General features: G+C 30.7%; 1 protein-coding gene across 3 annotated transcripts in view; it reads right to left on the bottom strand.

The window, feature by feature from the left end:
- KdelR (ER lumen protein-retaining receptor) overlaps nt 1-23,922 on the bottom strand; it is a 90,429-nt gene that overhangs the window by 19,839 nt on the left and 46,668 nt on the right. The window contains exon 5 of one of the 3 annotated variants that reach the window (XM_075374829.1): nt 8,766-9,678. The exons of the other annotated variants lie outside the window; for them this stretch is intronic. Within the exon in view, the coding sequence (XP_075230944.1) occupies nt 9,479-9,678 (200 nt within the window). The 3' untranslated portion in view covers nt 8,766-9,478. Of the gene's footprint in view, nt 1-8,765; nt 9,679-23,922 lie in introns of those variants that run through there. 3 annotated transcript variants of the gene reach the window in all.

The following is a 23,922-nucleotide window of genomic DNA, read 5'->3' on the forward strand; positions in this document are numbered from 1 at the left end:
TCTAAAAATGTTAATACTTTATTCTTAAATAAAAAACTTAATACTATTTTCTGGGTTTTGCACTTTTACTTCCCAAATATCCCTTATACAAAAAAAATGTTTCAGATAATTTATCAATTTAAACTTCATTATAATTTTTAATTTTTTTATTTCTTAACTGGATGCTTGGTGAATGGAAAACTCACTTTAATCTCTACATGGAATAATCATTTTTATCATGATCTCAATCCATATCTGAAGATGAATATCAACACATCAGTACAACATTATACATATTACGCAATTAGCAAGTTTATACAAAAGTATAATAAATAATCCTTTAATTGTTTATGAATACTGAACAAAATCTATATCTGATAAAAAATTGAGGCAAATTGAACAATAAAAACAAAACTAAATTAAAACCATTATGAACTCAAAATTAAACTTACTGTCTAAAAATAAGACTAATGTGAGTCTTATTCAACTTCTACGATATGAAGCTGGGAAATAATAATAAACATATTGAAGAGGGATGATTAATGAAGTTTCAAAGATTCCTTTATATCACATGTTTATAAGTACAAAGATATGTAAACACCAACAAAAAATCCCAGTAAGAATAAAATTACAAGATAATGCATATAAAGAAATAATAAATAATTTAAATACAAATTTATATTAACAGATATTGTAAATTTAAAGAAAGGAAATAGCTTTCAAATGATCAATAATTATGCAGTAATTACATTTGAATTATCTAAATACTTTTTCCTGCAGCGTTAATATTTCAATGATTTTTCATTCTTCTGGTAGTACTAATAGATTACATTTGCTATACTACATATATCAATTTAATCTTTTTATGTCTAGAAGATTTTTTAAATTTGTTTGTATAATTTTTATTAGTTTTCCTTTTTTGCATAATCAAAGTCAGAGAGAAACTGGACTCTCATTAACGGCAAAGTCTGATGGCACAATCCACATTGCTGGACTACGGGTCGTTTAAAATTAAGTCGCTACCAATTATTTAATTAAAATGGGGAAAAGCTTTGGCTCTTCTGCAAAGTTTGATCCAGTCAGAGACTGACATTATGATCATAAGGAATCAAGTACATATAATCTCGCAAGCTAATGAAAGGTTTTTATCTCCTTATGAGAAAATTTTAATTTTAAAAATAGGAGACCTTAAACAGATATTAGTTACAATATGACGATGGTATACTCATATGCTTGACTAAGACCAAAGGTCATATTTACCACTAAATTTTGCACAATTAAGTTAATTACATCAGTTAGTTCTAAGGTTTTATTTTTTTTAATATTGGTTTCACTAATTTAATATTATGAGTTCCAAGGAAGAACATCCAAATCTATGCGTTAAATGAACCCAAAAATGGAAGAAATTACAGTAAATCAATTGCCAATTAATTTCTCAATCTCTTGCAAAAAAGACTGAATTGAATTTCATAGTTGCTTGATTATGGTTTAGTTTAAGCTTGTCTTATATGCATTGTAAAATATTTTTATTGTTTAAATATGTTAATTTACAATTGTTATGTAAAGGAGTTGCTTTTGAAAAGAAGACCAGATACTGAAATAAAATTTGGGCTAGTTTATTTTTATTTTTTTAAAATAAAATTCAAATTTGTTTCTATTTATAGATTCATTATTATTATTATTACATATTTTTATCTTGAAATATATATATATTTATAGAAATAAATCATACAATAACTCTATTCAAAGAGCTACAATTTCAAGAAAAAACATAAGCAATATAATAATATAATTATTATCTTTCATGTTTTGAACTTCATACATTTAATTGTTTATTGTTGTGGTGATAAATAGCTAAAAAAAAAGGGTCTGGATGATTTGAAAAAGTATGGTAGCTGATTTGGGAGTTAAGCATATAATAACAAGTTTATTATGGTTCTGGTTTCATATATCCTGACCAAATATTTACAGTGAGGCATTATATTCTTCCCTATTTTCCTCCTCTGCAGCAGGTCTATTTTCCATCTATCCTCTTCATTTTTTTTGTCACATTAAGTAATTCTAAAATTAAATTCATACAGCACCTGGGTTAGTAGCGCAACATTTGAATATAAAATTCACAAAAAGTTCTATCAATGATCGACAGATAGTGTTAAAGAGGCGAAAGCTAACAAGATATAGGTGCATCAGTGGAAATGCGAATACAGAATACGATTGGAACACGTAATGCAAAAAAAATTGCATGTATTACAAAAAAAAACTCGCAGCCAACACACTGAAGTTGTTTTCAAGTAACCCAAGTTTGTGTAATTAATGAATTCAACAGTGAGATTATGAACAGCAGTGTTATCAAACTATTCTGATAATTCTCTAATGTATTGTATCATATTATTATTATTATTATTATTATTATTGTTTAACTCTGTTCATCCGAATGATGTTACATCAATGCAACATAAAAAAAATTAACAGCACAAAGGCACTGCTTCTTTTTAAAATCTGAAATAAGCAACGAAATAATTTTTTAATTTCATGCTTGATTTATCAAGTATATTTGATGAACATAACTAAAACTGATTAATCATTCTTGATCATTATATGAATAATTCCATTTACAAAACTTTGTTCATTCAGCAACATGCATCCAACCGATAGGCAAACAATATTAATTTACAAAATAACAAAAAAATTTACATAAAAATAAGACTATATTCAAAAATACATCAATGCGTATAACATAATATACAGAAATTAATATAATATATTAAATAAATAATAATATTATAAATTAATGTGTGATTGCAGTATAATAATGACACTACATAAATAGAGCTGGGCTAAATTCTGTCTCAGGACATGCCCAGAGAAGATTTTATTTTTAACATTATTTTTTTAACAATGTGTAATATTAAAAATTGTACAATATGTTATAACAACAAAAGTGTTCTCTATATGAGTATCATTTTGTTAAGTTTGTGGATTAAATAACTGAATTTAATTTTATTAACAGTGACAGAAAATTCAATGAATCTGATAAATGTAAAATTATGCAATTTTATAAAACTGATTCTTTTGGATGTATGATATCATACAATTAATAAAAAAATGTTTAAGTAGTTACACTTGAATGTAGAATGATATTAAAGAAAATTCAAACATAAATATATTGTAAATTTTATTATCACTATATAATAATAACTATTGATATTTAAAAGAAAATATATGTTTTTGTAGCTATAAACGCTTTCATTTCTATGTTTTTCTTCCTGGATATTTATTTTTAAACTCCTCTGTAAGTTAATTTTCAATTTGGGAAACAAGTTAGAGTTTTTGACAATTGGTAAATTGATTTTGACCTTCAGTATCTAAAGGATGGTGCAAAGTGAAAATAAATCCATAAGGTACTCAGCATTAATATATTTTTGTCTAACGGGAAAAAAATGTTCTAGAATGATTGAAAGAGATTGCTAAAACTACTTCATAGCCCTCTATTCAATGAAATATTTAATGCAGTTCAATTTGAGGATATAATATCTTAAAAATTGGCAGATTTTCATTAAGTACTTATCAAAATTTAGCCCATTCAATTTAACTTTTTATTCATACTTTTAAACATTTTTGAGACATTTTATCTGAAAGAGGTTTTTTCTTGGATTTCTCTTTTCAAAGAATTCCTAAATTCAACAAGATTAGCAATGAGTTCATCTCGTTTCCATTATATAAGACATACTAATTAACAAGTTTTAATTGAAGCTATAGTATTAATTTCAGAAACTGGATGAGGAAAAATTTAAGTATATTATGTTGATAACCCTATAAAACCTATTAGTTGACAAACATTACAACTGCGATGTTAATGAATGTAGTCATAAGACAGTCAACCATATGAAATATATTCACGGACACTTTCCCCAATTCAGCTACCATGGCGGTGATTTCTCACTTGGTTACAAATTTCTCATATTATCACAAATAATTATAATGTAAAATTTACAAAGCTGAAAGATTGAATCAGACTATATCAACTGAGATAAAAAGATGAAATGGGCTTAAGAAATTCTTTATTAAAAGTCTGTAACTTTATAAAAAGTAAGTGATTTGTTTGTTACAAATCGGCAAGTTCTTTTTAAGGTCACACAGTAAAAAAAAAAAATTAAAGGAATTATATTTTTATCTTCTATAGATTTAGCACATCAAATTAAATGTAGAATTTTATACTTTATACAGCCTATTTTTAATTAATAAAATAATATTCCTTAAATCTTATAGTGGTTTCAGAATTTTCACAAAACAAAAAAGAAATTTGAGGCAGTTTACATATAATTAAAAATATATTAGGTTACAAACATTGATTTAAGGGAATCCCATTTTCTTTGTTTTATTTAAAGTAATTAAAAAAATGGTCATAATTTTCCATGATAAAATAATTAGGGATATTATTATTATGAAGCGCTCGGCAGCTAAACATAAGGTAAATTTTTTGGGTTTCATTTACAGAATCATTTCTACTCACTTTTAAACTTCACTAAAAACTAATTCAAAATTTGAAAAAAATACATCTGAAATGTGCTAAAATGCTTTCTGAAAGAAAGCATTTTAGTTATGTAAAATTGTACCCAAGGATTGGGTCCAGTTTTATATGTCTTGTCTCTATAGAATAGTAATTTCACACAGAGTTAATTTCATTAAGGTTATAATTGGTATAATAAATAAATATTTTAAAACAAAATAATCTGGTAGATGCATTTGATACAAAACTAAGAATTTATTTTTGTTTGGTAACATTTTAAAACTACTCAATGGTATTATACCCATCATGGAGACAAGTGCTGACAATTCAACGCCCTGAAATATTTCAGACCATTTAGTCCATCTGCAGATGTATTTTTAACATTGCAAAGTACAAGATTTTGATAACATGGAAAATTCTCACAACATTATGCAATTTTTCTCCCACTAAATTTCTCAAACTTTTTTTAATAAACTTAGAACAAAATTATAAAACACCAAAATCATAAAACTTTAAAAAAGTTTTATTATTCAAAGTAACAAAGATAACTTCATTAGATTTTTTCTTGACTAAAATATACAACTTTATAAGGTCTTTAATGACCAGTATTCTTGAAGTAGCTAGCTAGTTTATTAAATTAACTGTGTTGGTAAGCAAGGTAAAATACCTAATAACATTTGTTGATTTTTGAATGCATATTAATCCTCTGAATACAAATGGTTTACCTAACAGAAAACTTAACTTTATTGTTTTTATTTATAAAATAGTTCAAAGAAACTTCTCATGATAAATTTTTTTAAGTGAAATGCTTTAGCGGTATAAAAAAATATAGCCTTTGTTTTTGCTTATCTGTTGATATTTAGTCTATGACAGAGCTAACAATAGCAATTATTACAAATTGATGTTTAATGTATGAAATTAATGTTACTTCTTAGAAATTTATTCAATTATTTATAATAACAAATAACAATCTTGTTTTAATTTATCCCTTGAAATTTTGATTATTTCAATTTTACTTGAAAGTTTGAGTGAATTTACATTTTGGTTATAAATTTTAATTTTTTTAAAACCCAAATGGTTGAGCGCTGTTTCTCAAAGAAAAACCCATTAACGCCACACATTTAAAAAAAAACAGACATGGCAACTGATCATATTTTTAGATTTGATATTATGAAAAATAGGAAACCAGCTTTACAAAAGTACAAAGCTCAGCTGATAGTTTGGACTTTTGGTGTGATCCAGGTGGGAAAACAGAATCCTTGTATACAGATGATTGTGATTACACTGAGCTCCGTTAAAGTGACTGTTAGAAAATACCAGCATGATATCACAGATGGCATGACTGAAATCCCAAGGCACTCATCCAAGGAATAAAGAATTAAGTATAAATAAAGGCATAGTAAAAATTCCATTGAGGAATTTTTCTGTGCTCAGGGTAGTTTACTGTTCTGCCTAAATTAAGACAATAAAAAATAAGCTGTTACAAAAAATCAAAGATAAATTCTGTCAATCACACCGAAATCCAATATTCTAAAGTAAACTAGGATTTATAAAATGTTATTACAGTTTACCAATTAAACCCACACACACACACACACATATAAAATTGGATAAATATTGTTTCAAAAATGTTCATAGTACCAGGTGTGAAAATATGAAACCAAAATTTGCCCATAGATGGCCCTAGCTGTCAATGTAGTTACCATCAAACCGCATTATTGGCACCATTTGATTTCTTTGACAGCTAACAAAGATTATCAACTCACAACAATACAAGTTTCATAAAATAGCATAATTTTAAATAGCGTTGAACATGATAAGTTTTGTCCCTAGAAACTACGATTTGCAGACAGCATTGATTCTCTGTTATAATTTAATAGTAACAGAAAATACTGCAGAATCACATTGAATGACTGTTGAAGCTTACGATGAGCATGCTCTAGGTAAATTTAAGTGGTTTAAAAAATTCTAAAGTGGTGATTTTGACGTGAGAAACTAAGAACGTGGAAAATCACAAAAAAAGTTTGAAGACACTGCAAGCATTATTGGATGAGGATGATCCTCAAAAGCAACAACTCGCGGATCAGTTAAATATAACAAGAGAAGCTGTCTCTCCATACATTTGAAAGCCATGGGAAAGATCCAGAAGATGGGTTCCACATGAACTGAATGAAAGACAGCAAGAAAATCGAAAAACCATTTGTGAAATGCTGCTCGCCAGGTACAAAAGTCATTTCTTCAAGAAATTGTGACAGGTGTTGAAAAATGGATATATTTCGAGAATCCTAAGTGTAAGAGATCATGGGTAACTCCAGGCGAACCATCAACATCAACTTAAGGCCAAATTGCTATGGAAAGAAGACAACGCTCTGTGTTTGGTAGGATTAGATTGGTGTATCTATTATGAGCTGCTAAAACCTGGCAAAACTATTAATACTGAACACTACCAACAAAAAATGATCGATTTGAATCAAGCATTGCGTGAAAAACGACCAGAATATCAAAAAAGGTAACACAGTGATTTTGCTTCATGATAATGCACCATCACACACAGCAAAACTGGTCAAGGAAGCGATTGAGGCGTTCAGTTGGGAAATACTTTTGCATGTGGCTTACTCACCCCACACTTGGCTCTGTCTGACTACTATTTATTCGCATCAATGGGACATGCACTTGCTGAGCAGCGCTTCACTTCTTATGAAAATGGCTTGATGACTGGTTTGCCTTAAAAGAGCAACAATTTTTTTGTGGTGGCATTGATAAATTGTCAGAAAGATGAGAGAAAAATGTATGGCTAGCAATTGACAATATTTCAAATAAAATATTTTTTATCATTTTCATAAAATAAACGTGTATTTTCTATACAAAAATTCCAGTTTCAAATGTACATAGAATTTCAAAAATAGGCTAAACCAACCAGACTATACTAAAAAATTGTAACATAAGTTGTCAACTAAGATATTAAGATTGGTTAAATTAAAATGACCATACTTAGCAGTTAAATAAAACTTATATAAAATTTAAAAAAAAAAAATAATTAACTTATTGTATTTCTTCAGAGATTTATTGATTTCTGATTAATATATTGAAGCACAGCTAAACTATACCAGGTGATTCAAAACAACTCTACAAGCATGTAAAAATTTATTTGATATGACTTACAGATTCAGTTGAGGTCTCATTTCGCAACAAAACACATCAAGTTTGTCGTCACTTTGGTTCAATATGGCTTCCATTTGTAATGCGACATATATCCCAACTGAAATCTATTTCATTTCAGACTGCATCAACAAGCCAAGAACTACCTCTGCAGCTGCGGCATTAATTCAAAGTCTTAGCTCAACAAGATCAGCAGGCAAAGGTCGTACATAAATGTGATCTTTAATGAAGTCCCACAAAAAACATTTAGCAGGGTCAAATCTGGGGAGCGAGATGGCCATGTAATTTGATCTTCACGACCGATCCAACGACCTGGGAATCAAGTCTCAAGAAAATTTCAAGATTTCTAGGCGGTAGTAAGGTGATGCCGTGTCTTGCTGAGAGTAATGGCTTCAATCTTGATTATCATTGTCTAACTGAGGAATTAGAAAATTTTTAAGTACATCCAGATAAACAATACCGTTTACAATAATTGCCTCCTGGAAGAAGAATGGGCTGTACAGTCTTCGTTTGCGTAGAACACAAAAAACAATGATCTTAAGGCTATCATGAATGTACTGCTAAGTTTCATGAGAGTTGCAACTTGTCATCTGTAATGTGTAGAACCACGGCTAGTTTTATGGCATCAAGGCAATCGTTCACATAATACGCGCCAAACTAGGTTGTTCCACAGTAGCTTCAGGGACGGTTGGGTGTCCTGGTAATTTTGTATGTTTAACAGAACAACCTGTCTCAATGAAGGTTTGGTGCCAAGAGTAAATTGTACACCTACTAGGAATCACCCGTTAAACTGCAGTTACTGACAGTAAATCGTGAAACCAAAACAAACAGCGAGCACGTTCTGCACCAATAAATTGATAAAAAATATGGTACCAATGAACTACAAGAGTCAAAACTTGATGTTTTGCTTTAAAATTAGACTTCAAGTGAATCTGTACATTATCCAAATAAGTTTTTATATGTTTTTAAAGTTATGAAGTACTTTTTGAATCACCTGGTATTTTATAACTGGGATATATTGCACTTGTCATCTTCTCATTTCAATTATGTTAAAAACTGATCCAATATTTATTATATGAGGATTTAAAACAATGAGAGTGAAATAAAAATACATAAATTATGAATAAAACTATATTTTGTAAAATTGTAAACTAAGAACTAAATTTTACATGATTATAATACAATTTTATCCTATAAAACTAAACGTTAACATAATTAAGGTAGAAACTAGGTTATCATTAAAATGTTGACCTTAGTGTATTGTAAAAGGATAAGAGGAAATGTGGTGGAGCTTAAATGATTAAATTATCATAGTTTGGCTCAGGAATTAACAAAGCACTTTGACAACAAATATGAATAAATGAAATTAATTAAAAACACATTAATCAAACTAAATAAAAATCGCATAAAATTCAATAAAGAAGAATATGAGGACAGCTAAATGATGATCCCAACCTTTGAGTTTAACTTAAACTGGTTTCAATGTAGAACCCATAATGAAAAAACCCATTAATTTTCTACAAATTGTAATTACTTATGGTGATTTAAAATTGTTCAGTTTATTAACTACTTTCATTACAGAATCAAATGCCTGATTTATTATGGAAAAGTATAAACTTTTTTCATATTATACTTTTTCATAAACATTAATTTTCATTAAATTAACATTCTGTATCTAATCAAGTTTTGTCTTTCTAATGTGCTATACTTAACTTAAATGAAGATTAGCTTATGTAACATCTTCATTATCATGAAAATTGAATTTTAGTACATTTTATAAAAAATAGAATATGTTTAAGACAATGAATTAATTTTCATCTATTACACTGATCATTTCAAGTTTTTAACAGTATCATCAACGACCGAAACTTCATGTATTACACTTTCATTTTTTGAACGGCAAAACAAATTTAAAGATTTAATGTACAAGCACAATAAAGTTGTATAATCTTCATAGTCATGTTCCATTTCTTCCTTACGTATTTTAGCCTTCCAGCAGACGTGTGTAAAATCATTACCACCTGTAAGGGCTTAAATATCAACCACACAGATGAATAAAATACATGTACATCAAATATTAGATGAATTTGTAACAAAATATAGAGTTTTATTATTTACTGGCTTGTCTTTTTGTTTTCTTCTTATCAATACTTTTATAAAACACCATATGTAGTGAAAAAATTGTGATGCACTTGCATATGAAGTGCGATCAAAAGGTTTTACAACAGGTTCGCCAGACAGAGCCCATGAATGTGGAAAGGGAAGCTTTTGAAAAGATCTTTGTTCAGCATAGAGTGGCAATCTGGTGAGTGAAGATGTCTTTTCAATTCTTGGCAGATGATTGATTTTACTGAATGGATGAATAACAGAATAAGTTTGTCAAATTTTGTTTAAAAACTGAGAAATCAGCTTCTCAGGCTTATAAATTCTTAAAAATAGCTTTTAGGGATAAACGTCTTGAGCCAGTCAAATGTTTTTATCTGGTTCATCAGATTCAAATACAATCGAAGATGACCCCCCCCCACAGTCCAGCTGGGATTCCACTTCAAAGTCCAACAAAAAAATAGACTTACAATTACAAAAGACGGCTGAACTGAATTTTTCTATGCGGTATAGTCAATTTTAAATTGATTTGAACATGGGTCGAGAGTCTGTGAAATTCATTCCACAATTGTTGTAAAACCAGCAGAAAGAAATGACTAGGTGTCCCAAGAACTGATTAATCAGGCTGAAACTGAATCATATTTGTTGGGTAATTACATGTGACAAATAATTGGTTTATGGGAAACAAAGGCACAATCACAGAGTGGAAGGGTCCAAGTTTGCCATGACCAAGTTTGACAAGTTTGAAGGGTCCAAGTTTGCATATAGTGCAACATATTTGGTCAAATAGGAAGACAATGTTGGTAATTTTCTTGAATTGTAAGGGTATCATGCATCACAAATTTGCCCCTAGGGGGCAGATAGTCAACAAATAATACTATAAAAGTGTCAAGATTTACACGAAAATGTATAGAAGAAAAAGCCTGTGCTCTGGCGAGACAAGAATTGGGTCTAACACCATAATGCACCAGCCCATTGTGCGATCCTGATCGTGGAAAATTTGGCCAAATTTAAAATTCCTGTGCTTCTGCAACCCCCTGTGTTTTAAACACTCTTGACTTTTACCTGTTTCCTATACTGAAATTTTCACTGAAAGGCAATCAATTTGACTCAACTGAAGTATTTAAGACAAATATGGAGAGGTTTCTTAACACCTTTAAGAAAGAAAATTTCCAGGAACGTGAAAGAACTTAAACGTGAAAAGTGGAAACACTTTTCTTTTTTAAGGATACATAGCCTATAAGTACTACCATTTTGAAATTACAAGCCGTCTTAAAACTTTCCAATCACATCACATAATTTCTTGTAAGATGAAGGATATTTAAAAGAGTAGTAGAAGGTATATAATTAAAAAACACAACAGCAAATTTGCAAGTCGTAAAGATAATACAAGATTCAAATTTGAAAACTGTAGTCAAGCTGTTAACTAAAGCAGAAGAAATACCAGGCGATTCAAAAAGAACTTCAAAAATTAAAAATTATAATGTTACATACATCCCATCTTAAGTCGATTTCATTCCAGACTGCAGCCAGCAAGTCAGGCATTACCTCTGCAGCTACAGCGTTAATTTCAAGTTTTAGCTCAACAAGATCAGTAGGCAGAAGTGATACATAAATTCTATCTTTAATTAAACCCCATAAGAAAAAATCTAGCAGGGTCAAGTCTGTGGAGCAGTGACAATGCAATTGGACCTTCATGACCAATCCGTGACTTGGGAATCTAGTCTCAAGAAAATGTTGAACTTCTAGGTAGTGAGGTGATGCCCCCATCTTGCTGACAGTAATAGCATCCACGTTGATAATCACATCTAACTAAGGAACCAGAAAAGTTTGAAGCATGCCCAGATAAATGATACCATTTACGGTTGTTTCCTGGAAGAAGGGCAGGCTGTACAGTCTTTGTTTGCTTAGGATACAAAAAACATTGACCTTAGGGCTATCATGAATGTGCTGCAGAGTTTCATGAGGGTTTTTGCTACACCATATTTGGCTTTTATGGGTGTTCATTTGGCCACCAATGTGAAACGGTGACTCATTCTAAAAATTACATTGTCTACAATTCTATCAATAATTTCCATACAAAACTGAGGCTGAGCATCTTTGTCGTCATTTGTATTGTGTTGAACCACAGTTAGTACGTATGGCTTTAAGTGCAGTCATTTATGTAAAATGTGCCCAACAATCGTTTGTGGAATACCAGTCTCACGCGACACACAGAGTTGATTTCTTCAGACTATGTACAAAGCTTTCTCTTAGTTGTTCCACAGCAGCTTCAGGGATGCATGGACGTCCTGGTGATTTTGTATGTTTAACAGAACAACTTGTCTCAATGAAGGTTTGGTGCCAAAAGTAAATTGTATGTGCACTGAGGCTCCTTACCATAATCTCTATGAAAATTATGTTGAACTGCAAATCGTGAAATGTGAGCACATTCCAAACCAGTAAATGAATCAATTTTTAACAGCACTGGTGGGAGAATTTGGTACTACTGAACTATATGAGTCAAAACCTTTGCTATGAAATGAGACGTCAACTAAATCTGTAAGTTACTTCAATAAATTTTTATATGCTTTTTATATTGTGAATCACCCAGTATAGTGCAGAAATAATTTGTAAGTAAAATCTAAGAAAAATTATGTTAATAGAAAAAAACAAAAAAAAACTCTAAAATACAAACAATGAAGGTAATAATGTACTGGAAATATCAAATATAAACATGCTAACACAGCAGTGTTGAAAAATGCAACACATTAAAGTACCTAATTCATTAAAATTTCCAAAAAACAGATAATAAAATCAGTACTGTGCTATGAGCCCTAACAATATCCAATATGTTGGACATTTTTTTGTCCTCAGTCATTTGACTGGTTTGATGTAGCTCTCCCAGATTCCCTATATAGTGCCAGTCGTTTCATTTCGGTGTACCCCCTACATCCTACATCCCTAACAATTTGTTTTACATACTCCAAATGTTGCCTGCCAGAACAATTTTTTTCTTCTACCTGTCCCTCCAATATTAAAGCAACTATTCCAGGATAGCTTAATATGTGGCCTTTAAGTCTGTCTCTTCTTTGAACTATATTTTTCCAAATGCTTCTTTCTTGATCTTTCTTTCTTTTTCCTGTTTAGCCTCCAGTAACTACCGTTTAGATAATTCTTCAGAGGATGAATGAGGATGATATGTATGAGTGTAAATGAAGTGTAGTTTTGTACATTCTCAGTTCGACCATTCCTGAGATGTGTGGTTAATTGAAACCCAACCACCAAAGAACACCAGTATCCAAGATCTAGTATTCAAATCCATGGAAAAATAACTGGCTTTACTAGGACTATGTGCCGCATTACCTCTTCATTTGTCACTTTATCCATCCATCTGATTTTTACATTCTCCTATAGCACTACATTTCAAAAGCTTCTAATCTTTTCTTCTCAGGTACTCTGATCGTCCAAGTTTCACTTCCATATAAAGCTGCGCTCCAAACATATACTTTCAAAAATCTTTTCCTGACATGTAAATTAATTTTTGATGTAAACAAATTATATTTCTGATTGAAGACTCGTTTCACCTGTGCTATTCGGCATTTTATATTGCTCCTGCTTCGTCCATCTTTAGTAATTCTACTTCCCAATAACAAAATTCTTCTACCTCCATAATCTTTTCTCTTCCTATTTTTACATTCAGTGGTCCATCTTTGTTATTTCTACGACACTTCATTACTTTCGTTTTGTTGTTGTTTATTTTCATGCAGTAGTTCTTGTGTAGGACTTCATCCATGTCGTTCATTGTTCCTTCTAAATCCTTTTTACTCTCTGCTAGAATTACTATATCATCAGCAAATCGTAGCATCTTTATCTTCTCACCTTGTACTGTTACTCCGGATCCAAATTGTTCTTTAACCATCATTAACTGCTAGTTCTATGTAAAGATTAAAAAGTAACGGGGATAAGGAACATCCTTGTTGGACTCCCTATCTTATTACGGCTTCTTTTCCCATTCTTCTTCTACATTTTCTACCTTATCCTTTTTACTCAGGCCTCTTGCGATGTCCTCCTCAAAAATTTTCTTTACCTCCTCTTCCTCAAGCTTCTCTAAATTCCACTGATTCATCTGACACCTTTTCTTCAGGTTTTTAAACCCCAATCTACATTTCATTAACACTAAATTAAGATCGCTATCAATGTCTGCTCTGGGGTAAGTTTTGCAGTCGACAAGTTGATTTCTAAATGTTTGCTTAACCATGATATAATCTATCTGATACCTTGCAGTATCACCTGGCTTTTTCCATGTGTATATTCTTCTATTATGATTTTTAAACTGGGTGTTAGCAATTACTAAATAATACTTTGTGCAAAACTCTATAAGTCGGTCCCCTTTTTCATTCCTTTTGCCCAGTCCCACTATATTTCCTTCCTTACCTTTTCGAAAGCTTGCATTCCAATCTCCAACTATTATTTAATTTTCACCTCCTTTTATGTGTTTAATTGCTTTGTCAATTTCTTCGTATACACACTCTACTTCATCATCATCTTGGGCACTTGTAGGCATATAGACATTTACAATCGTTGTCAGTTTAGGTTTAGATTTTATTTTTATTACAATGATTCTATCATCATGCATTTTGAAATACTCTTACTCTCTTCCCTAATTTCTTGTTCATTACGAAACCTACTCCTGTCTGCCCATTATTTGAAGCTGAGTTAATCTAAAGTCACCTGACCAAAAGTCGTTTTCCTCTTCCCGCCAAACCTCACTAATTCCTACTACATCTACATTTATCCTATCCATTTCCCTCTTCTAACCTACCAACCTTTTTTTTAGACGACTTCTAACATTCCACGCTCCGACTCATAGAATATTATTTTTGAATTTTCTGGTGACCCCTTCCTTAGTAGTCCCCACCCAAAGATCCAAACGGGGAACTAGTTTACCTCCGGAATATTTTACCAAGGAGGGCACCACCATCATTTTTATATGGACATTCGTAATTTCAAATACATTATAGTCTTTTTTCTTCTTCTATTTTTCATAATTTCAAGTTCAATTTATAGGTCGACATTTTATTCCAATATTGTACTTTTAAATTTCATTTATGAAATTATTTATTTAAAATTTTTTAATATGAGAATATCTCATCAGCCCTTTGTCCTATCTACATTATTCAAATAGTATTTCTCTTAGAAAACTGTCTAAAATAAGATGCAAATGTTTCCTTTAGTGCAAAACTAGGTTTTTGTTTTTTTTTCAGAAGTGGAATGAAAAATGAATTAATAGATCATATCATACCATTCAATTTTAATATTGGGGAATCTATTTTAAAAAGTATACATCTTTTGTTCTTTTATGTCAATTCACTATCATTTTAAATATCACTATTTAATTAAATGCCATTTTGAATTAAGTTTAAATATCAATTTTGTTATTATATATCTATAATTAATATTAGTTGTAGATTAAAATTAATTATATGAGTTTAGCAAAGCTAGAGTTAGTAATGTTGAAATTGTATTAAGTTCACTATACGGAATCATTAGTTACATTACCTAACTTAACCTAATCCTAATGTTATGTATTAATCTAATACATAACCCAGTCGATTATTACATAAATAAATTATATATATATATATATATTGTTGTAAAATTTTTAAGTAAAAGTATATTAACAGGTTCATATTCACATAACACAGAGATGTTTTTATTCAGATGTTCTCTTCGTATTTATTTCATCTTTTCCTTATATCAATATTTTCTGCCAGCTTACTGAGAACATTTTTAACTAATTAATACTCTCAATTCTAATAAATACATATTGGTCATGTATTCTATTTTCGACAACTTCAATTTTTTGACTAAGTTTATTGCTCAATGGTTTTTGTAAAAATTAATAGCTCTCCTAGATACATTAATATAACAACAAAAGCAGCAACTCACTATTGGATCCTATCCATAAAATATCAACCTATGAAATTCACTTTAATTTCTAGTTAAAAAATTTAACACTAAACTCTCATTCTTTCCTTAATCCTTTGGAGGTGAATACAATCATGTCATTCCTCAAACTAAAACTTCTTTTATAAAATCTACAAGATATCAAAAGAATGGATTTATTTCCTTTGAAAGTTGAATTAAGAACACAACTATATTGAGATAGATTATTTTTTACAATTGTACAATGACTGAATAAACAGTAAATTTACTTTTTAGTGTGATTATGTTATGTCGGTGTGATCATCTTTTTCCTTTCCATTGTTAAATTTTTTATAAAAATGATAAAAAATACCTCCAAAAGCAGCAAAAACATGCTACAGATTAAATGTACAGTATTTTAACTTAATGCAAAGTACAAATTCACAGTATTTTAATTGCTCAGTAAAATACTAATTGCTCAGTACAACAAATTAATGCTCAGAAAAATATTAAATGTTTAGTAATTTTTCTAAACACCAGTAGTAAAAACACATTTAGTAAAATTACAAACTTAGTAAAAAAAAAATAAAACTAGGTGAGCATTTATTATACAGTTTATTATACATTTATTTAACTTACAAATTCAAAATAAAAAGAAAACTGACAAGTTAATATAATATGAGGTCTATTCAAAAAATAATAGAACTTTTTTAATTATATGCCAACAGCATGTTAGTAGCATGCAAACAGCATATTACTAACACTTAAACATGTACTCCAACAATAGCACAAATACTAAATGAGATATCAACAATCCAAGAACATGTTGCTGCCAACCACACATCACTAAATATCTCCATTGGTGCGTAATTAAAAAAGTTTGGTTATTTTTTAAACAGACCTCGTACGATAAAAAAAAAGAACCGAGTATGTAATACTTAACACAACAGAATGAAGTTAATGAAGTATATCTGAAAAACTTAAATAATTAATTTGTCTACTGCACTAAAAGACCAGTTTTTTTGCTAGGCTCATTCAATTTAAGACAACTTAATTTGAATATTTTTTGCTGTGTAAAAATAATACTGGGCATTTAGTGGTTTTTACTGAGCAGTAAGGTATTAAAATACCGAACATTTAAATAACATAAAAAAGCAATAAGTAAAGGATGCAAATTGAAAACAATAAAACTTAAAAAAGATAAATTATGCATGCATGCAAAGCAAGTCTAAAAGATCAGAATTAATAAAACAAGATAACCTTAATTTTTTTAATCTTTCTTTAAAAAAAAGTCCAAAACCATAGACATGGATAATTTTTTAGGTATGGAATTAAAAAAAAAAAAAAGACGTTAGGAGCAGGAATAATTTAATGAATAAAATGTTTTTTAATGTTGTATTACTCTTATATAAAACTAACAATCTCTTAATAATGTTTACTGTTTACATGGAATGTTTTATTCCTATTTTATGGATTATACTAGGGACATTCTGCCCATGTAAGTTGCCGATTGGAAGGTTATGTGATTTGAGACTGCTGAGAATAAATGCCAATACCAAACATTTCTTTCTACCAACCTCCCTTTTAGCTTTACATAATGTTACAAAAAATAATGTTGGAACAGTGGTTCTCTGCCAGATTAAGGTACAGGAGGGGGAAATAATTAGTATTCACTGAAAAAGGCAAATGTCTTTTTATTTCTTAAGCTTGTAATGAACTAGCATTTCTTTTTATGAGATTGTTTTTAATGTGCAAATTTATATGAAGAGTTTATTTTTTTTAGTTTTGCAAAATATTTCTTATTGAACAGATGATTTCATTCACAAGTTCTTCACTTCAGAGACTACAAATTTACAAAATTTATAATTTTTTTTTATCTTACAAATACAAAAACTATAAATTCCTACGATTATAGAATTTGGGAACATATTCTTGGAACTATTTATAAGGAAAATGATAAATTCATAAATTAAAACAAAGAAATAGAAGCAACTGAAACGTTACATGCAGTTAAAATTTGCAAAAAGCTATTTTTACTAAAACACAAAGCATAAAACTTCAAATCAACGTTTTTCAATAGAAACCTGCTAATTTAAGTAATAAAATTTATTTGCAAATAACTACAATGTATCCTTTACCATATTTTAAGCGGTCTGATAAAAGTACACAAAATAACATCTAATAAATTTAAACAAGTATCCATCTTGACCTAATTTACAAAAAAAAGCTAATATGTAGTATTATAAATATTGTTTATTATTGCAAACAGAAAATTTATACATGCAAAATAAATATAACACAAATAAATATCTCAGTTCATGGCATGCTTATGTATGAAATTAAAATATTTAGAGCCTAACCAATTAAAGAATAAGCCAAATGAAATAAATTATTTATGAACGTCCATAAAAAATAGTTGTGATAATCATAAGATTGATGGAAAAGTAAAAATGTTTTTTACTGAGGAAAATTTAATTTATAAAATTATGTATAACACTAGGGTAGACAGTTAAAAATAAAATTAGACAATATAAAAAAAAATTTAAGCAAATTAAATACAAAAATGTACTATTTCAACAAATGTGCTGAAACATAAATGTAAAATTTGATAAACAGTAAGATATAATTGTAAAAAAAAAAAAGAAAAAGAAAGCTAAAACATTAGAGTTTATGAGAAATGGAGATGAATGGACATCTCCATGTTAATCTAGAGATAAGTTTTTTGTATTGACAATTCATTGTTGATTATATACTACAGGTCTATGACCTAACTATGTCCATAACTATCTTTTTAGGATAAGGATTGGGTAAATGTGTGAAGATTTTTAGGGTAAAGAAGATTTTCTTTAAGATTATCTTCAGGAGAGCCAACATTAATTTAATTAGAAATATTATTCTGATTAATTTTATTAATTAAATAATGTATTGAAAGTTAAATGGAAGAGATGGAAAGGACTTTTCGTAGGACCATGTATTTACACAAAAGGCTGGCAAAATGTTGGTTGCTTTGAATAATTTAGCGTGCAGGTGCTTATATAAGTCCTGATCCTTTATCTAACTATTGCATCTTTTTCCTATATTTTCTTGCAAAAATCACATCTAGTAAAGACTAAGTACCAAACATTCTTTTGCAACACCTTAATGACAATCAACTTGTGGAGATACTCCACATAAACTGCCAAAAACCATTCTTTATTCCTCTGAAAATTTTGCTATGTTTGTGGCACATACATGTTTTCAGCAATTATGTCTATTCCATTTACAATTTTGTCAGATCATAACACTGTGTTTAATCAACTTGTCAGATGCTCTCATAAGTTTATTATATTATTATTTAACTTTTTCCCACTAATCCCTTTACTGCTCCTAAATATTTAACTTCTTCAATAAACTCTATGATATCCTCTCTTATTCTATGTCACATCCCTCTGCTTCAACAGTTAAGTACTTCGTGATCTTAAAATAAATATTTAAATTCCATTTCACACAAAAAAATATTAAATTTTATACATGTTTTTGCAACACAGATATCAAATTCAACTGTGGCAAAATTACTTCAACCACAAATACACTATGTGAGCCGAAGGTTTGCCCCCTGTCTTTGTCAATCGAACTGATGGCTGGCTTAGGCGGGATGGGTGTACTGGGGGGGTTTGTTGTACTATTTAACCAGATAACATCATCCGATTACTAATAACATGACACATTTGTATATAAAATGCATTGACTAGTAACACTAGACACAGCAATTAACAAGGGAACAAACTTTCAGCTATGTACTGTACTTGTACTGTTAAGCATGCTCAGTCTTAAATCCTTTTCCATTAATAAACTTAATGATTTTTAGAACTTGCAAGTGACAGTGGCAAGAAAGTACAATTTCAGAAATCAAAAATCAGAAATTTGTTGTGATCAAAACATTTCAGTATTGCTGTAATCAACAAATTTAATAAGCCACACTCTTTTTGGTTGATCTAAAAAAAATGTTCAGCATTTTCTAGTAAATGATGTACAGCAAATTCTGGTTAATAGGATCACCGGTTATTTATTTAAATTGGGGTATTTTTGTTAAAACAGAAACATATTGGTTTAATTCTTGTAAAATTACACCGGTTTAACAGTCCAAAATGTCGCTTTAAGGTCCTCTATCTCGTTCGTTTCTTTCTTTTACTTCTAAACTACCACAGTTTTATTAGCAATTTAAATCGCTTAACTGTTGTTGAACGTTATATTGAGGGAGGTAACTTCCTTCTATCACTGGTCTGCACAGTATGTAGTGCATAGCGACACAGATGACATGACATCATGCAGTTATGACGAAGAAATTTTTTTATTTTATTCATTGTGAGTCTGATGTTCACTGTGTATGGTGCTGTTATCGTTTTTCAAAATTATTTTTAATCACTTTCCTTATCTTTAAACTTTTGTTAATCATTTAATTCTTTTAATCACTTATTTTTTTACTATTAAGTGTTAGTTAATTAAAAGTTTGTGCTCATAATTTATCCAATTCGTCACCATGCTGCATAAAGATATGACATTGGCAGAAATTGCTTTGCTCAACAAAATAAAAAGTAATCCACCAAACAATGGTCAGCGTAAACTTGCAGAACTGGAAGCATTAAAAACTTCAATAGCTCAGATTTACAGATCTTCACAGTGAATGGTTTAACAAATGTGAAGGAGAAGGAACTTCTCAAAGAAAACTTTAAGGAAAGGACCTGCTCATTGAGAAAGATTTAAATGAATGGTTTTTTTTTCATTACTAGTTGAGGAGTAAGTGTCAGTGGTCCTATGTTAAAATAGAAAGCAGAAGAGCTGCAAAAAAATTGTAACACTTGATTTCAAAGCAAATTATGGGTAGTTCTCACACTGGGAATCGAGACGTGAAATAAAATTTAAAGAAGCTCATAGTGAAAAGCTAAGCGTCGATACTGACAGAGCCAAATCATTGAAAAGTTTTAAACTTCCTGAAATAAAGAAGAAATATTTACCCGATGACATCAATAACGCAGATGAAACAGTCCTGTTTTATCACGCTACACTGGATGGGTCTCTCTGTTACAAACATATCGTATTATCTGGCTCAAAAATACCAGTGGATTGAATTTCTGTGCTCTGTTGCACGACTGTCTGGCAGTGAAAAATTAAAACTTCTTGTTATTGGCGAAGCAGGTAAACCACAGTTGTTTTAAGTGGGTTAGACTGGAGAGTATACCTCTGCACTGGATGAAAAAGCCTGGATGATGAGTCTAATTTTTTATGATTGGCTGAGTGCTTGGAACAAAGAGTTCCAGAAAAAAAATCAAGAAAGATTTGCATATTTATTGAAACTATGCTGCCCATTCTAATGTAGATTTACAAAATATTCAAATGAGTTTCTGCCACCGAATACAAGTTTAATTCAACTGCTTGACATGGGAATAATTTAGAATTTATTTACTGAACTAATACGTTAACATTTTACTAGAAATGACTTCCTCAACTACAGCTAAAGAAAGATATTAATGCATGTGTAAATTTGTCACAGGCAATTCAGTTCTTAGCCGATAGTGGGATGAAGTGAAAAGTAGCACTATCAGAGGTTGCTTTGCCAAAAGTGGTTTAAAAGTTAATGCCGATGATACTGAAACAACCTCCTCTATGAATCATGAGACCTTGCCGTTGGTGAGGGGGCTTGAGTGCTCAGGGATACAGAGTAGCTGGACCGAAGGTGCAACCATATCGGAGAGGTATCTGTTGAGAGCCAGACTAAGGAATGATTCCTGAAAGAGGGCAGCAGCTCTTTCAGTAGTTGTTAGGGGCGTGAGTCACAATGACTTAAACGGCCATATCAACATCACTCAGTCCTCTGAGTACTGCGCAGCTGAAAGCAATGGAAAACTACAGCTGCTTTTTTTCCAAGAAAATGTGGCTCTCTGCATTTCACATAGCAATAATGGAGGCGCCTTCCTTGGTAAAAGATTCCGGAGGTAAAATAGTCCCCCGTTCGGATCTCCGGGTGGGGACTACTAAGGAAGGGGTCACCAGAAAATTAAAAAATAACATTCTACGAGTCGGAGCGTGGAATGTTAGAAGCTTAAAAAAGGTTGGTAGGCTAGAAAATTTAAAAAGGGAAATGGATAGGGTGAATGTGGATATAGTAGGAATTAGTGAGGTTCGGTGGGAAGAGGAAGGCGACTTTTGGTCAGGTGATTTTAGAGTAATTAATTCAGCGTCAAATAATGGGCAGGCAGGAGTAGGTTTTGTGATGAACCAGAAGATAGGGAGGAGAGTGGAGTATTTCAAAACGCATAGCGATAGAATCATTGTAATAAGGATAAAATCAAAACCTAAACCGACAACGATTGTTAACGTTTATATGCCTACAAGCGCCCATGATGATGATGAGGTAGAGTGTGTATACGAAGAGATTGATGAAGCAATTAAACACGTAAAAGGAGATGAAAATTTAATAATAGTTGGAGATTGGAATGCAAGCATTGGAAAAGGCAAGGAAGGAAATATAATGGGTGAATACGGGCTGGGCAGAAGGAATGAAAGAGGGGGCCGAGTTATAGAGTTTTGCACGAAGTATAATTTAGTAATTGCCAACACCCAATTTAAAAATCATAATAGAAGAATATACACTTGGAAAAAGCCAGGCGATACTGCAAGGTATCAGATAGATTATATCATGGTTAAGCAAAGATTTAGAAATCAACTCGTTGACTGCAAAACTTACCCTGGAGCAGACATTGATAGCGACCATAATTTGGTGATAATGAGATGTAGATTGGGGTTTAAAAACCTGAAGAAAAGTTGTCAGATGAATCGGTGGAATTTAGAGAAGCTTGAGGAAGAGGAGGTAAAGAAGATTTTCGAGGAGGACATCGCAAGAGGTCTGAGTAAAAAAGATAAGGTAGAAAATGTAGAAGAAGAATGGGAGAATGTTAAAAAGGAAATTCTTAAATCAGCAGAAGCAAACTTAGGCGGAATAAAGAGAACTGGTAGAAAACCTTGGGTTTCAGACGATATATTGCAGCTGATGGATGAACGTAGAAAATATAAGAATAGTTACTTTTACTTTCTTCATCATTAGCAATCGGCAATTAAGAAATGCTATAAATAGGAAGTGCAAACTGGCGAAAGAAGAGTGGATTAAAGAAAAGTGTTTAGAAGTGGAAAGAGAAATGAACATTGGTAAAATAGACGGAGCATACAGGAAAGTTAAGGAAAATTTTGGGGTACATAAATTAAAATCTAATAATGTGTTAAACAAAGATGGTACACCAATATATAATACGAAAGGTAAAGTCGATAGATGGGTGGAATATATTGAAGAGTTATACGGAGGAAATGAATTAGAAAATGGTTTTATAGAGGAAGAAGAGGAAGTTGAGGAGGATAAAATGGGAGAAACAATACTGAGATCTGAATTTAAGAGAGCATTAAAAGATTTAAATGGCAGAAAGGCTCCTTGAATAGACGGAATACCTGTAGAATTACTGCGCAGTGCAGGTGAGGAAGCGATTGATAGATTATACAAACTGGTGTGTAATATTTATCAAAAAGGGGAATTTCCGTCAGACTTCAAAAAAAGTGTTATAGTTATGATACCAAAGACAGCAGGGGCAGATAAATGTGAAGAATATAGAACAATTAGTTTAACTAGTCATGCATCAAAAATCTTAACTAGAATTTTATACAGAAGAATTGAGAGGAGAGTGGAAGAAATGTTAGGAGAAGACCAATTTGGTTTCAGGAAAAGTATAGGGACAAGGGAAGCAATTTTAGGCCTCAGATAGTAGAAGGAAGATTAAAGAAAAACAAACCAACATACTTGGCGTTTATAGACCTAGAAAAGGCTTTCGATAACGTAGATTGGAATAAAATGTTCAGCATTTTAAAAAAATTAGGGTTCAAATACAGAGATAGAAGAACAATTGCTAACATGTACAGGAACCAAACAGCAACAATAACAATTGAAGAACATAAGAAAGAAGCCCTAATAAGAAAGGGAGTCCGACAAGGATGTTCCCTATCTCCGTTACTTTTTAATCTTTACATGGAACTAGCAGTTAATGATGTTAAAGAACAATTTAGATTCGGAGTAACAGTACAAGGTGAAAAGATAAAGATGCTACGATTTGCTGATGATATAGTAATTCTAGCCGAGAGTAAAAAGGATTCAGAAGAAACAATGAACGGCATAGATGAAGTCCTACGCAAGAACTATCGCATGAAAATAAACAAGAACAAAACAAAAGTAATGAAATGTAGTA

This window comes from Lycorma delicatula, chromosome 9, assembly GCF_047948215.1.
Source record: "Lycorma delicatula isolate Av1 chromosome 9, ASM4794821v1, whole genome shotgun sequence".
In the NCBI taxonomy this organism is placed as follows: Eukaryota; Metazoa; Arthropoda; class Insecta; order Hemiptera; family Fulgoridae; genus Lycorma; species Lycorma delicatula.